This window comes from Triticum urartu, chromosome 7A, assembly GCF_056163025.1.
Source record: "Triticum urartu cultivar PI428250 chromosome 7A, HENAU_Tu73, whole genome shotgun sequence".
In the NCBI taxonomy this organism is placed as follows: domain Eukaryota; kingdom Viridiplantae; phylum Streptophyta; class Magnoliopsida; order Poales; family Poaceae; genus Triticum; species Triticum urartu.
Window position 1 is genome coordinate 733,303,874 of NC_141879.1, and position 11,643 is coordinate 733,315,516.

Consider the following 11,643-nt stretch of genomic DNA (forward strand, 5'->3'; position numbering starts at 1 on the left):
GAGGAGGACCTTGATTTCTTCTACGCCTCGATGACCATCACCGTTGGCAATGGTGCCAAAACGCCTTTTTGGGACTCTCCATGGCTCCTTGGACGGAAGCCTAAGGACATTGCCCCTTTAATCTTTCAGGCCTCCAAGAGAAAAAATTGGAAAGTAAGGGAGGCCCTCCGTGGAAATGCTTGGATCTTTAAGATTGGCCGTGACTTCGTCGTCTCCGCTGCCCACATATGCCAATTCTTCACCCTTTGGATGCTTCTTCATGATTTCCACCTCGACGATTAGGCAGAGGACGACATTGTTTGGAAGCACTCCAACGACAGGAACTATTCGGTGGTCACTGCATATAGGGCCCAATTCCTTGGATTGACACTATCACCCTTAGACCGCATGGTTTGGAAAGCTTGGGCCCCGCCAAAAGTCAAATTCTTTGCTTGGTTGGCTTTGCAAAACCGGATCTGGGCTGCCGGCCGCCTGGAGAAACACGGCTGGGCAAACTGCGGTCTTTGCCCCCTCTGTAGAAGGGACGGCGAGTCAGGTGCTCACCTCTTCTACAAGTGTCGCTTCACCATTCGGCTATGGAAGTTGGCCATCCAGGAATTTGGACTTGTGCATATTGACACCACCTCATGGCACCTGGAGGAGTCCGTTATGGAGTGGTGGGACAAGCGAACCGACATCCATAACCCCAATAGACGTGCCTTGGCCTCTCTCACAATGCTCGTCTCCTGGACAATATGGAATGAGAGAAACACTCATATCTTCCGCCACAAGAGTGTGCCACCGCCAATCCTCCTAAAAGCAATCGTTGAAAAGGCTAAGATTTGGGTTACTGCGGGTGCAAAGAAACTAGGGCTTATTGTATTGCGCAAGCAATTGGCATGCCGTTGTTTTATGTGCGGGCTTTGTAACACTCTAAAAACTCTATTCTCCCTTATTTAATGGATGAGGCAAATCTTTTGCCTCCATTTCGAAAAAAAAACTCTCAGTCTTTTGAATATTCACATTCAGCAAAATATAACTTGGAAATAAATTCTTCGCAACACATCACTAATCTATTACAGGTACTCAGGTTCTGGATAGAAAATAGCATATCTTAAAAAAGAAATCACCACTTACCTATTTCTCGATATCAGCACAAAAAGGAGTCATCCTCAAGTAAACTAAATACTACTCCTACTACTGTATAACTGACAAAGCACATGTATAGGCCCACGACTGGATGTGAGGCTGCAAACGTAAGAGTGAAAAAGATCCTTCAAAACCAAAAAGGAATCCTCCTGGCACCTTGCAGTTGCTTCTCAGCTTGACCTCAAATTCATGGATGCAACTTTACAGCCTGCTGATTTATTCTACCAAACAATATTATGCATTCTACTGAAAATAAACTCATTCATTTGTTGTCTCGAATTGTAATTCAGGCAAAAGTACATAATGTGCACATTGTAGCAGAAACGTTTCCATCATTCATCACAGGACATCATTAGTATTAGTATTAGGTGGTCCAGCGCATGAAACACAGGTTACAAGATACGTGCATGCAGTGAACTCCCCTAGTGTCATACTACCGCTGCCATCATGTCTTACAACCACAATCTTTTTCTCCAAAACCGGAAGGGACTTTCGGGAGTCTGGAAAGAGGTCACAACATTGCAGCTTCTGATGGAGTGGCACCACATAGGCATATCCCTGGCAGATCAAGCAGTGATTAATTAGAAACCTATGTTACAGATTAAGCAGTAATAGAAATATGATGACAAATAATTATGACTCAGAGATAGCCCAAGGAGCAAACTCTAAGCTAGTATCTACGTTTGTTGTCCCATTCCGATCTAGAAGATGTATATCATGGCATTAACAGAAAATACTATCATGTTCAAGGACTCTGAACTTGGTCACTATTAGACATATATGTTGCCAACGAATATACACCAGCTTCAGAAATATATGCTGTTAACGAGTCGACAAAACCATACCAGCAAAGTCGCGTTCTTCATCTTCTTTATCCCAAGGACAGAAGTTCAGCACAAGCAAAGAGATCCACAGGTTCCTTAAAGTAGGTCACCTTGGATTCACTGGGGTCACCGCCACGAGTCTGATAGCATTTCATCGAATTTGGCGCACACGCATATACAAAATCTACTGTACTTTTAGGTTCTGTGTGCACCGAGTCAATGTGAGCACCAGAAGAAGGGTGTATTATTTTGCTCATACTGACCTCACACATTGAACATCGTCCTATTACAAAAATAGATAAATGATGATTTAGAAGTAATAATAAGACGGCAGAAAGACTTCATGCATTGCAACTGATATTTTTTTTTTAAAATATATTGTGCCAGGTCGTGATGGCACACAGTTCAATTTTACAAAGAATTTTGGCCACAGCTCAGAGGTTTGGTAGATTTGGTTAAAGAAATGTTGGATGATTTGCGGGCTAATTCCATTGATGTGGGCAGAATTAATTTGGAGTGATTATTCTCTTGCTAAAACTCAGGGATGCAAATGTGATTAGGCATTATTGGCCCATTTGCCTTTTGAATGTGATCTTCAAGCTGATAACTAAGTTGCTGACCAGAAAAGCTGACATTGGTTGCTGCTAAGGTGATTGCCTCTGCTCAAACAGCATTTGTGCAAGGTGTTAGTGGTGGATCATGAGGGGGTACATTCCCTTAGGAAAACAGGGCAGGCAGGGGTGGTTCTAAAGCTAGATTTCAAGAAGGCTTATAAGATGGTGCATTGGTCTTTCTTGATTGAAGTGTTGACCAAGAAAGTTTTTTATGCTAAGTGAAATGTAGGATAATCTGGAGAAAATATGTTTTCATTTTAATAGAGAAAATGGCCAGCATTTCAGAGCTTACAAGGGGCTTACGCAGGGTGATCAATTGTCCCCAGTGTTGTTTAATGTTGCGGGTGATCAATGTTGCCAAAAGATCTAGACACTTGCAAGGGCTGGTGCCTGATCTGGTACAGATGGGTTAACACATCTGCAAAAGGATCTAATTGGGGGGGACACATAACTTGAGCTTCAGACATTCTTTTTTGGGAACGCTGAACTCGAAGACTGGCAAGAGCTGTGTACAAAAGTGAAGTTAGTTCAGCTTTCACAGGATAGGGATGTGGTCAGTTGGGCGTTGGATAAGGTATTTTTCCCATCAATTCCTAGTATGATGCGCTATCTTTCTCCGGGGTACACGACTCACCGATTATGAACTTGTTTAAGTCGAGAATGTCCCAGAAGTTCAAATTTTTGCTTCGATGTGTGCACAGGGACACATCCGAGCTACTGACAAATTAAACAGGAAGGGTTGGCAGCTCGAAACAGATTGCAGGTTATGTGGAGGTTTAGCTAGAGACAATGAGTCATTTGCTGGTTTATGAATGTTTTTAGGCGGCAGGGGCTGGCCTAAGTCGTTAATTGTGTAAACAGGTGTTCCCCGGTGGATGATGCATCAGACATGTGAAAGCTTAAAAAAAGAAAGAATGCACTTACCAGGAAACGGATTGTTGGCATCATAATATGGAAGCGGGCAGCAAAACGAACCACCATCAGATTCTGTGCTTTGAGATGTTGACTTCAGAATCTGAGCGAAAAAAAGTACGCGTGGCGCTGAAGCCTGCGGAGCCGCCAAGAAATTGAGGTGATAGCAGTGTGAATAGAACAATCTGGTATGCTCATCCACACCACAAATCATTTTCACCTTATATAATGGTTCCTACACACAGAGGAGTAGACGATAACACACAAACGTGATGAGCAACAATAGTGCTGCAGGTAAAGGGACTAAAATGAGACGGGGCGTCTTACCCATGGATGCTGAATGGCATAGAGTCGAAGGAGTTCCCTGAGCTCTTCACGAAGAAAAAGTTGCTTGTGCTGCCACTTGTGTCTCATGCGCGCAATCTCTGGCAGAAAAATATTTTCTGGAGCACTCTTCTGATATGCTGATGATGATGAAAAATTTTCTGCACAGAATAGGTATAATTTTGCGAGAGTGGCATCAGAGAGAGGGTTTCCTCCATCTCTAAATATACTGTCCAGGAAGGGAATGGTACGAAGCTCAAACAGGATGCCAAGGCTGGATATATGGTGCTCTGCCAGTGGGTGGTTTGCAGCCTTGCTAGCATGACGAAGTGCATGGAAAGTGTTAGATGGTGACTGCCACATCACTGACATGAGAGACAAATTACACCGTATGGCACGGAGATACTGCACAGCCTTGTGCTCTGAAAAACCGGCAGCAGCACGAACAGCCGCAATAAGACCATTGAGTGAGCTAAGCTCTAGACGACGTAAGGTGGTGGAACAAAGGATATCGGGCTGGATTCGAGAGTTGATGTGTTGTGGGGACGCGGTGGCGTCGTACCAAACAGCGTGCGTGATGATGTTGGAGACCGGGTCCAAGAGGCCATAGCAGTGCCCTGCCGCCAGTAGACCATGAAGAAGCCTTTGGGGAGTAGAGCTGGGCAGCTTGGCAAGAGCTTGGACATAGTACGCATGTATGATGTCGATGAGGGACATCTTGATCGAGTCAATGTGATGGCACGTGGGGGCTGCGTCGGCAACCTCCATAGGAGTGTGTCGGGTGAACCCCTGCATGTGGCCGACGGACGATTTGATCTTGCGGAACACAGCCTCGAACGAACGCAAGTTGACAAGGTTGAATGCTGGCCGGCGCTGGAAGGCAAGTGTTGTTGCGATGGTGCCTCCTCCGTTGTTGAGATTGAAACAGTAACGTGGGCAAGAGCGGGAGCCAGATTCCGTTGGGCTGCTTGGAGCGCGAGGCAATGTGAGGTGCAGTTCAGTGGGAATCATAAGGTGCTGGTAGTGCAAAACCTTTATGAAGGTTTCCACGTCGTCGACACATAGGCAGTGCCCTTCCTCCAGTGTTACTAGCAAGGACCTCATGGCCTCCGTGGGGTGCCCCTGGAAGAGCAGCAAGAGATCGTCAGGCATTGGGTGGTCGACCTTGATTGCTGCAATGCGGAGGGCAAACTTGGCCCTGTCACGAAAGAGTTCAAGGTGGCAGACTTTGATTTGGTTTGCTTCAAAGATGGTGCTGGACTGTCTCAATTCTATCTCGGCAATGCAGATGGCCACAAACAGATCACCGCTGGCAAGGTGTATGTAGAACCTGGCCTGCTCCTCAGAGAGATAGCGAAAATAAACCCGCATGAAGGCGAGGAGGGCACAATAGGAATCGAATGCAATCCCGGACCAAGTGTTGCGGATGTGAGGGTTGACAGGTGTTGGCGGGAGCTGGTCCTTGGACGGCGAGTAGATGCCGGCACGGCGACGGCAAAGCAAATTCAGGGTGTTGAGGATGATGTTGGAGACAGGGTCAAGGATGCCGATGCAGTGCCCACCGAGATAAGCACACACGGCGAGGTCCGGCATGGCGTCCACCGGGAGCCGACGGAACGCCTCCAGGTAGGCCTCCTCGATGGGCCTGTCCGTCGCTTGGTTCAGCATGGAGCGGACGACTTCCAGCCCCTTATCGCCGTGGGAGCAGGATGGCCACACCCGCTGGTCGTACTCATCGATCCAGGGACCCAGCCGCCGACGGATCACGAAGCCAAACCTCTCGACTGTAGGCCAGCGCCTCAACTCCGTCTCGCGGTCGCGTATCATCTGGAGTTGGTCGTCGCCGTCGAACAGCGCCAACTGCTGCAGCCCCAGGGGCTCCATCTCGCCGGTGTCAGGGGTACGGTTGCGGAATCGAAATCCTGGAGAGGAAAGGGGAGTGGCGACTGAGGACGGGCCTGGCAGCCCCAGGGGCTCCATCTCGCCGGCGGCGGGCTCGATTTGAGGGATAGGGTTGCGGGGAGAGGAAAGGGGAGGGCCTGGCAGCCCCAGGGGCTCCATCTCGCCGGCGGCGGGCTCGATTTGAGGGATAGGGTTGCGGGGAGAGGAAAGGGGAGGGCCTGGCAGCCCCAGGGGCTCCATCTCGCCGGCGGCGGGCTCGATTTGAGGGATAGGGTTGCGGGGAGAGGAAAGGGGAGGGCCTGGCAGCCCCAGGGGCTCCATCTCGCCGGCGGCGGGCTCGATTTGAGGGATAGGGTTGCGGGGAGAGGAAAGGGGAGGGCCTAGCAGCCCCAGGGGCTCCATCTCGCCGGCGGCGGGCTCGATTTGAGGGATAGGGTTGCGGGGAGAGGAAAGGGGAGGGCCTGGCAGCCCCAGGGGCTCCATCTCGCCGGCGGCGGGCTCGATTTGAGGGATAGGGTTGCGGGGAGAGGAAAGGGGAGGGCCTGGCAGCCCCAGGGGCTCCATCTCGCCGGCGGCGGGCCCGATTTGAGGGATAGGGTTGCGGGATTGAGATGCTGGAGAGGAAAGGGGAGTGTGGTTGGTGGGGACTATCCTCTTTTTTTTTTCCTCTTTCGCGATGGGAAATGGTGGATGGGGAATTGCGGAGCGGAGAGGGTGTTTTGACCAAACAAGTCAAACACTCGTCACCACACTCGGAGCGGAGCGGAGCGGAGCGGGGGAATTGCCTAATAAATATAAATATATAAACCAGTAATCAAAATAAAGGTAACACACTCTTTTTTTTTGCGATGGTAAAAGGATTTTATTCCATAACAATAGGGATACAATCAAGTGGCACAAATTCCGTACGACTATAGAACGCCAGCCGATCTGCAACCCTATTTTGGTCACGTTTAATCTTCGAAGGAATAAACTCCCTTTCACCCATGAGACGATGGATCTCAGCAACTAGATGTCCGTAGGCGGATCGGGAAAGACCGTCTCCCGTCAACGCCCGCAAAGCTTCTGAGGAATCTGATTGAACAATCACCGGCTGTTCCGAATGTTGGATGGCCAGGGCCATGCCTTGCATTAAGGCATGTATCTCAGCCTCCATAGCGTCATTGCAATGGAAGATGCATCTCTAAGCTGCAAAAATAACACTCCCATTGGACTGCCGTAGGATCATGCCCGCGGCCGCGGACCCATCAAAGCTATCAAAAGCTCCGTCTACTGATAAGGCCACCCACCCATCTGGTGGTTTCGGCCATGGTTGATGTATAGCTACAGGTCGCGGTAACACCAGAGTTTCCTCCCTCATTGGCATCTTTCCTTTCATAATCTCCTCGGTTGTGAATTTCCTAGCCTGGTTCAGAGAGGCCATATAGCTCTGTAAGTACTCCTTGGTCACCTCCACTGATGGCACTGTTTTACCATGAGTCAGGTCAGATCGTAAGGACCATATCCTCCAGATTATCATGATGATACAATCTCGCATGTGATCATGGCAATGTAACAGAAGGTTTAGCAGCCATTCACTGCCGGAATCCTGTAGCAGCAGGGGTCAGGGAGATCCCAGACCTGGCGCATCGCCATCCAGACCCGACGAGCATGCGTGCATGTCACCAAAGCGTGGAAGCTTGACTCTTTCTCCGTCCCATAGAGCGGACATGTATCACGCGTCGCTATATGCCGATATTTCTTGCATCCATTCGTCGCTAGTGCTCCGGTCACCGCTTTCCAAGCAAGGATGCGCATCTTAAGGGGCACCTTGGCCTCCCAGACCCTACGCCAGATCGGACGATGGCCATCCGGTGAACCACTTGACGCGCCCAACCCCGTATGCATATGGGTCGTCGCAAGCCGGTATGCACTCTTCACAGAAAACCTTCCGCTCTTCTCTGGGAACCAAGCAAGAAAGTCTTGTCCCCTCGTAGGAGATGTACGAATCTTCAAAATTTCTCGGACATCCATATCCCAAAAGTATTGCTGGAGACGTTGAACATTCCAGGCGCCAGACTCCTCCAGAAAATCTGCCACCCAATTATACCTGCACGTGCCCTTCAGGGTAATAGGCTTAAAGTCATAACCCCTCGGAATCCATGCATCTCTCCAAGTTTTAATCAAAGACCCTTCGCCCACCCTCCATATCAGCCCCTTCTTAAGCAATTCCAAGCCATGTGTGATGCCTGTCCACACAGCTGACGACGATGTAGGGAACACTGTGTCCAACAAGTTCCCGTGAGGATAATATTTTGCCCTAAGCAACCGGGCACATAAGCTGTCAGGGCTGTCCAATAATCTCCACGCTTGTTTAGCTAGCAAAGCTTGATTGAAAGCTCTCATATCCCGAAATCCCATACCTCCCATATCCTTGGGCAGTACCATCTTTTTCCCAACTGAGCCATGCCATCTTCCTTTTGCCATTCTCCACACCCCACCAATATTGTCTCATCATCCGTGTGAGATCATCACAAACCGATGCGGGAAGAGGGAAAACACTCATGACATAGGTTGGTATTGCTTGCGCAACTGCCTTCAGTAAAATCTCTTTGTTGCCCGACGAGACATACTGCTCGCTCCAATCAACAAGTCTCTTATGTAATCTTTCCTGAAGAGTCTCAAACTGTCCTTTATGCATTCTCCCTTCCGGGACCGGTAAGCCCAAGTATTTAGGCTCAAAAACCTGCTGAGTTATATCCAGAATATGTTTCACTTCATTCGCCACCGACTGCAAGCAATTCTCGGAAAAGAGGATGGAACACTTCCCTGGGTTAATAAGTTGACCCGTCGCTGAGGTGTATGTGTTCAACAAACCTTTGACAACACTTGCCTGCTGGGTTGATGCTTCAAAGAGTAACATGGTATCATCCGCAAATAACAAATGAGAAATCACCGGTGCACCCCGGCAAATTGATACCCCTCTCAACTCCCCATTGTTAACTGAATTGGTAATAAGCGAGGAAAGAGCATCAGCAACAAATAGGAATAAGAAGGGGGACAGTGGATCACCTTGCCTCAAACCACTAGATGGGGTAAATTACTCCAGAATTCTCCCATTGAACTTCACCGAATATTTCACCGATTTAACACACGCCATAATCCATGCGATCCACCCCACAGAAAAGCCCCATTTAATCAGGGCTTGCTCCAAAAACTCCCAATCCACACGATCATATGCCTTTGATAGGTCGAGTTTGTAGGCACACGCCGCCGGTCTGTTCTGCCTCAGCGACTGTATGTGATGTATACATTCAAAGGCTATGATAGAGTTATCAGATATCAGACGGCCTGGGATAAAGGCACTTTGATTTTCAGAAATCAAGTCTCCCAGCATAGGCCGAAGCCGGTTGACGAGACACTTTGAAACAATTTTGTATAACACATTACATAAGCTAATCGGTCGAAAATCCTTGAGCTCCTTTGGATGTGGAACTTTCGGAATAAGCACGATCGCTGTATCATTGACCCCTTCCGGCATGATTCCAGATTTAAAGAAATCCAACATTGCTGCCACAATCTCAGCCTTCAATACCGCCCAATTTCTCTGATAAAACCTTGCTGGCAACCCATCAGTGCCTGGTGCCTTAAGAGGGCCAATCTGAAAGAGTGCCGTAGAAACCTCCTCTTCTGAAAAGGGAGCACAAAGTGTATCATTCATTGCTTGTGTAACTTTAGGTTCAATACCCCCCAACACCACCTCCGGTGTCAGCGTTGGGTCTTTGGTATATACCTCCTTGAAATATGAGGTCGCCATACGTTCCATATCAGACGGGACGGAACACCACGTGCCGTTCTCCCGCGTAGGCGCTGAATAAAGTTACGCCGTGCACGCCAAACTGCTCGCCGATGAAGATATGCCGTGTTCCTTTCCCCCTCCTTTAGCCACGTAATCCTCGAACGCTGAAGCCACATCATTTCCTCTTTATAGAGTAGTTCATCCAAGGCATGCATCTTGATTCGAATCAACGCCCTGTCTGCATCCCGAAGCTGCAGGTCCGCAAGTTCTCCTCGAAGTTTCTCAATCTCCGAGGAAACATGACCGAAATTTTGCTTACTCCAAGACCGCAGTTCCGTCATAATTTCTCTGAGGGCGTCACGAACTGCCCCCAAATTCCCCTTCGGTTTACTCCTTCTCCATCTGCTCTCAATCACCGACAGTAGAGTAGGAGCCCGCTCCCACATGATCTCATACCGCGGCGACGCCTTCGTTTTTGGTGCCGCATCATGTGCCACCCGCACAAAAATTGGACAGTGGTCCGAACACGACGACGTCGGGTGCAGCACTTGTGAAAACGGGAAGAGTTCCCGCCATGCTTCATCCGCACATGCCCTGTCCAGGCGGACCCTGACATTACCACTCCCGAGCTGGCCATTATCGTATGTGAAAGGAATTCTAGTAAATCCGAGATCCATAAGTTCGCACGGCAGCAAACAGTCACGAAATACCTGCATTTGTGTCTCGGACCGCTGCGTTTGCGAGAAGTGCTCATGTTGCCACATCGCCTCATTGAAGTCACCACAAACTAACCATGGATCGGCAGAAACTGCTCTTAAGCTGGACAGCGAGCTCCACATGCGATGCCGATTCTGTGTCCTCGGTTCGCCGTAAACATAAGTTGCTCTCCAAGATCTATCATTGGCCACATCAACAATCCGCACGTCTATATACCGTGCACACGAGTCGAGAACTGTAACTTGGAGATTCTCGTCCCAGAATAGCGCAAGGCCCCCACTGAGGCCATCGCTAGACACTCCAACAAAACCCTTCATTCCTAGTCTCCACTTAAGCTTCTCCATCTTGCTAGAGGCTTGTCTAGTTTCAGAAAGGAAAACAAGCCCCGGGGAATTGGCTTTAGAGAGGGCCAACACCTCACGAACTGTCCGGCGGTCCCCCCCCCCCCGGCAGTTCCATATTAGCGAACTCATTGTGTCCGGCGGTCCTCCTCGAGGGAGGCCGCCGATCTATCATCCTCAGATTCTATTCTCGCACGCTTGCTACCAGTACTGCTGCTTGGTGACTTATCACCGCCACCATCCTCACCCTTCCCCAGTGTTAGGGCGAGGGTCTCTCCCTTTGCTGTCTGTTCCTTGGAACCGGAGTTGTCCACAGCATCCATAGCTAACCTCTTTCTTGCTGTGTTTTCCATCCTCTCCACTGATTGATGCACTTTTGCTGGACTTGTAGCCGTATCCATAACCTCGGGATCGACAGCCACCTTGACTTATGAGCCGGCTTGGGAGTTTGAGAGTAACCACCCCCTCTTTCATATGCTCCCTCATTCCTTACTTTGTTCGGCCCATCAGCATACAACCATGCACCAAATTTCTTGCTTTTCTCATCATGGATCCCCGACCCACACTCCTTGTATTCATGGCCAATGATGCCACAAACGCTACAGAATCGAGCTAGTTTCTCATATCTCACTAGAAAGACTTGTCGTTCCTTGCCTCTGACAATACTCACGAACTTGGTCAAGGGCTGTCTCACATCATGGCGCACCCTAATTCTAACATAGTCACCGCGAACATTGCCGTTCAGCCTCATATCCAATATATCCCCTGAGTTCCTCAACAGATGCTCAACAATACTGACTTTGCAGAAACCTTTCGGTAGTTTATGAATCTGCAGCCAAATCGGCATGAAAAACATTGGAACCTCCTCTGCCTTCACTGGTAGAAAAAGGGCCTATAGTCCCGGTTCGTAAGGGCCTTTAGTCCCAGTTCCTGAACCGGGACTAAAGTGTCGGTACTAATACCTCCCCCCTTTAGTCCCGGTTCAATCCAGAACCGGGACTAAAGGCCCTCCACGTGGGCAGTGCGCAGAGCCCCGTCAGGAGACCCTTTGGTCCCGGTTGGTGGCACCAACCGGGACCAATAGGCATCCATGCGTCAGCATT

The 11,643-nt window shown here is 49.3% G+C and overlaps 2 protein-coding genes across 2 annotated transcripts; both read right to left on the bottom strand.

Annotated features, from left to right (window-relative positions):
• Positions 1–1,381: 1,381 nt before the first annotated feature.
• Positions 1,382–6,385, bottom strand: LOC147962425 (uncharacterized). The gene is made up of 4 exons (XM_087536678.1): positions 3,806–6,385; positions 3,491–3,713; positions 1,974–2,235; positions 1,382–1,686 (listed from the first exon to the last, which is right to left on the bottom strand). Exons 1-3 carry the CDS (start codon positions 6,266–6,268, stop codon positions 2,000–2,002), a joined length of 2,922 nt encoding a protein of 973 aa, XP_087392804.1. The 5' UTR covers positions 6,269–6,385; the 3' UTR covers positions 1,382–1,686; positions 1,974–1,999.
• A 502-nt stretch (positions 6,386–6,887) lies between these two features.
• LOC147962426 (uncharacterized) lies at positions 6,888–10,543 on the bottom strand. The gene is made up of 3 exons (XM_087534191.1): positions 9,802–10,543; positions 9,134–9,373; positions 6,888–7,168 (listed from the first exon to the last, which is right to left on the bottom strand). Exons 1-3 carry the CDS (start codon positions 10,541–10,543, stop codon positions 6,888–6,890), a joined length of 1,263 nt encoding a protein of 420 aa, XP_087390317.1.
• Positions 10,544–11,643: the final 1,100 nt, after the last annotated feature.

What these genes read in the sequence shown, in the direction of transcription:
- LOC147962425 (XM_087536678.1), bottom strand. Translation starts at nt 6,268, where the DNA reads ATGGAGCCCCTGGGGCTGCCAGGCCCTCCCCTTTCCTCTCCCCGCAAC. An exon ending in ATGCCATTCAGCATCCATGG is followed by an intron (nt 3,714 to 3,805) that starts GTAAGACGCCCC and finishes CTCTGTGTGTAG; the next exon opens with GAACCATTATATAAGGTGAA. An exon ending in TGCCAACAATCCGTTTCCTG is followed by an intron (nt 2,236 to 3,490) that starts GTAAGTGCATTC and finishes TTTTTGTAATAG; the next exon opens with GACGATGTTCAATGTGTGAG.
- LOC147962426 (XM_087534191.1), bottom strand. Translation starts at nt 10,543, where the DNA reads ATGGAGAAGCTTAAGTGGAGACTAGGAATGAAGGGTTTTGTTGGAGTG. An exon ending in GACGGAACTGCGGTCTTGGA is followed by an intron (nt 9,374 to 9,801) that starts GTAAGCAAAATT and finishes CTCCCTTTTCAG; the next exon opens with AAGAGGAGGTTTCTACGGCA. An exon ending in TTTTCGACCGATTAGCTTAT is followed by an intron (nt 7,169 to 9,133) that starts GTAATGTGTTAT and finishes ATGGTAAAACAG; the next exon opens with TGCCATCAGTGGAGGTGACC.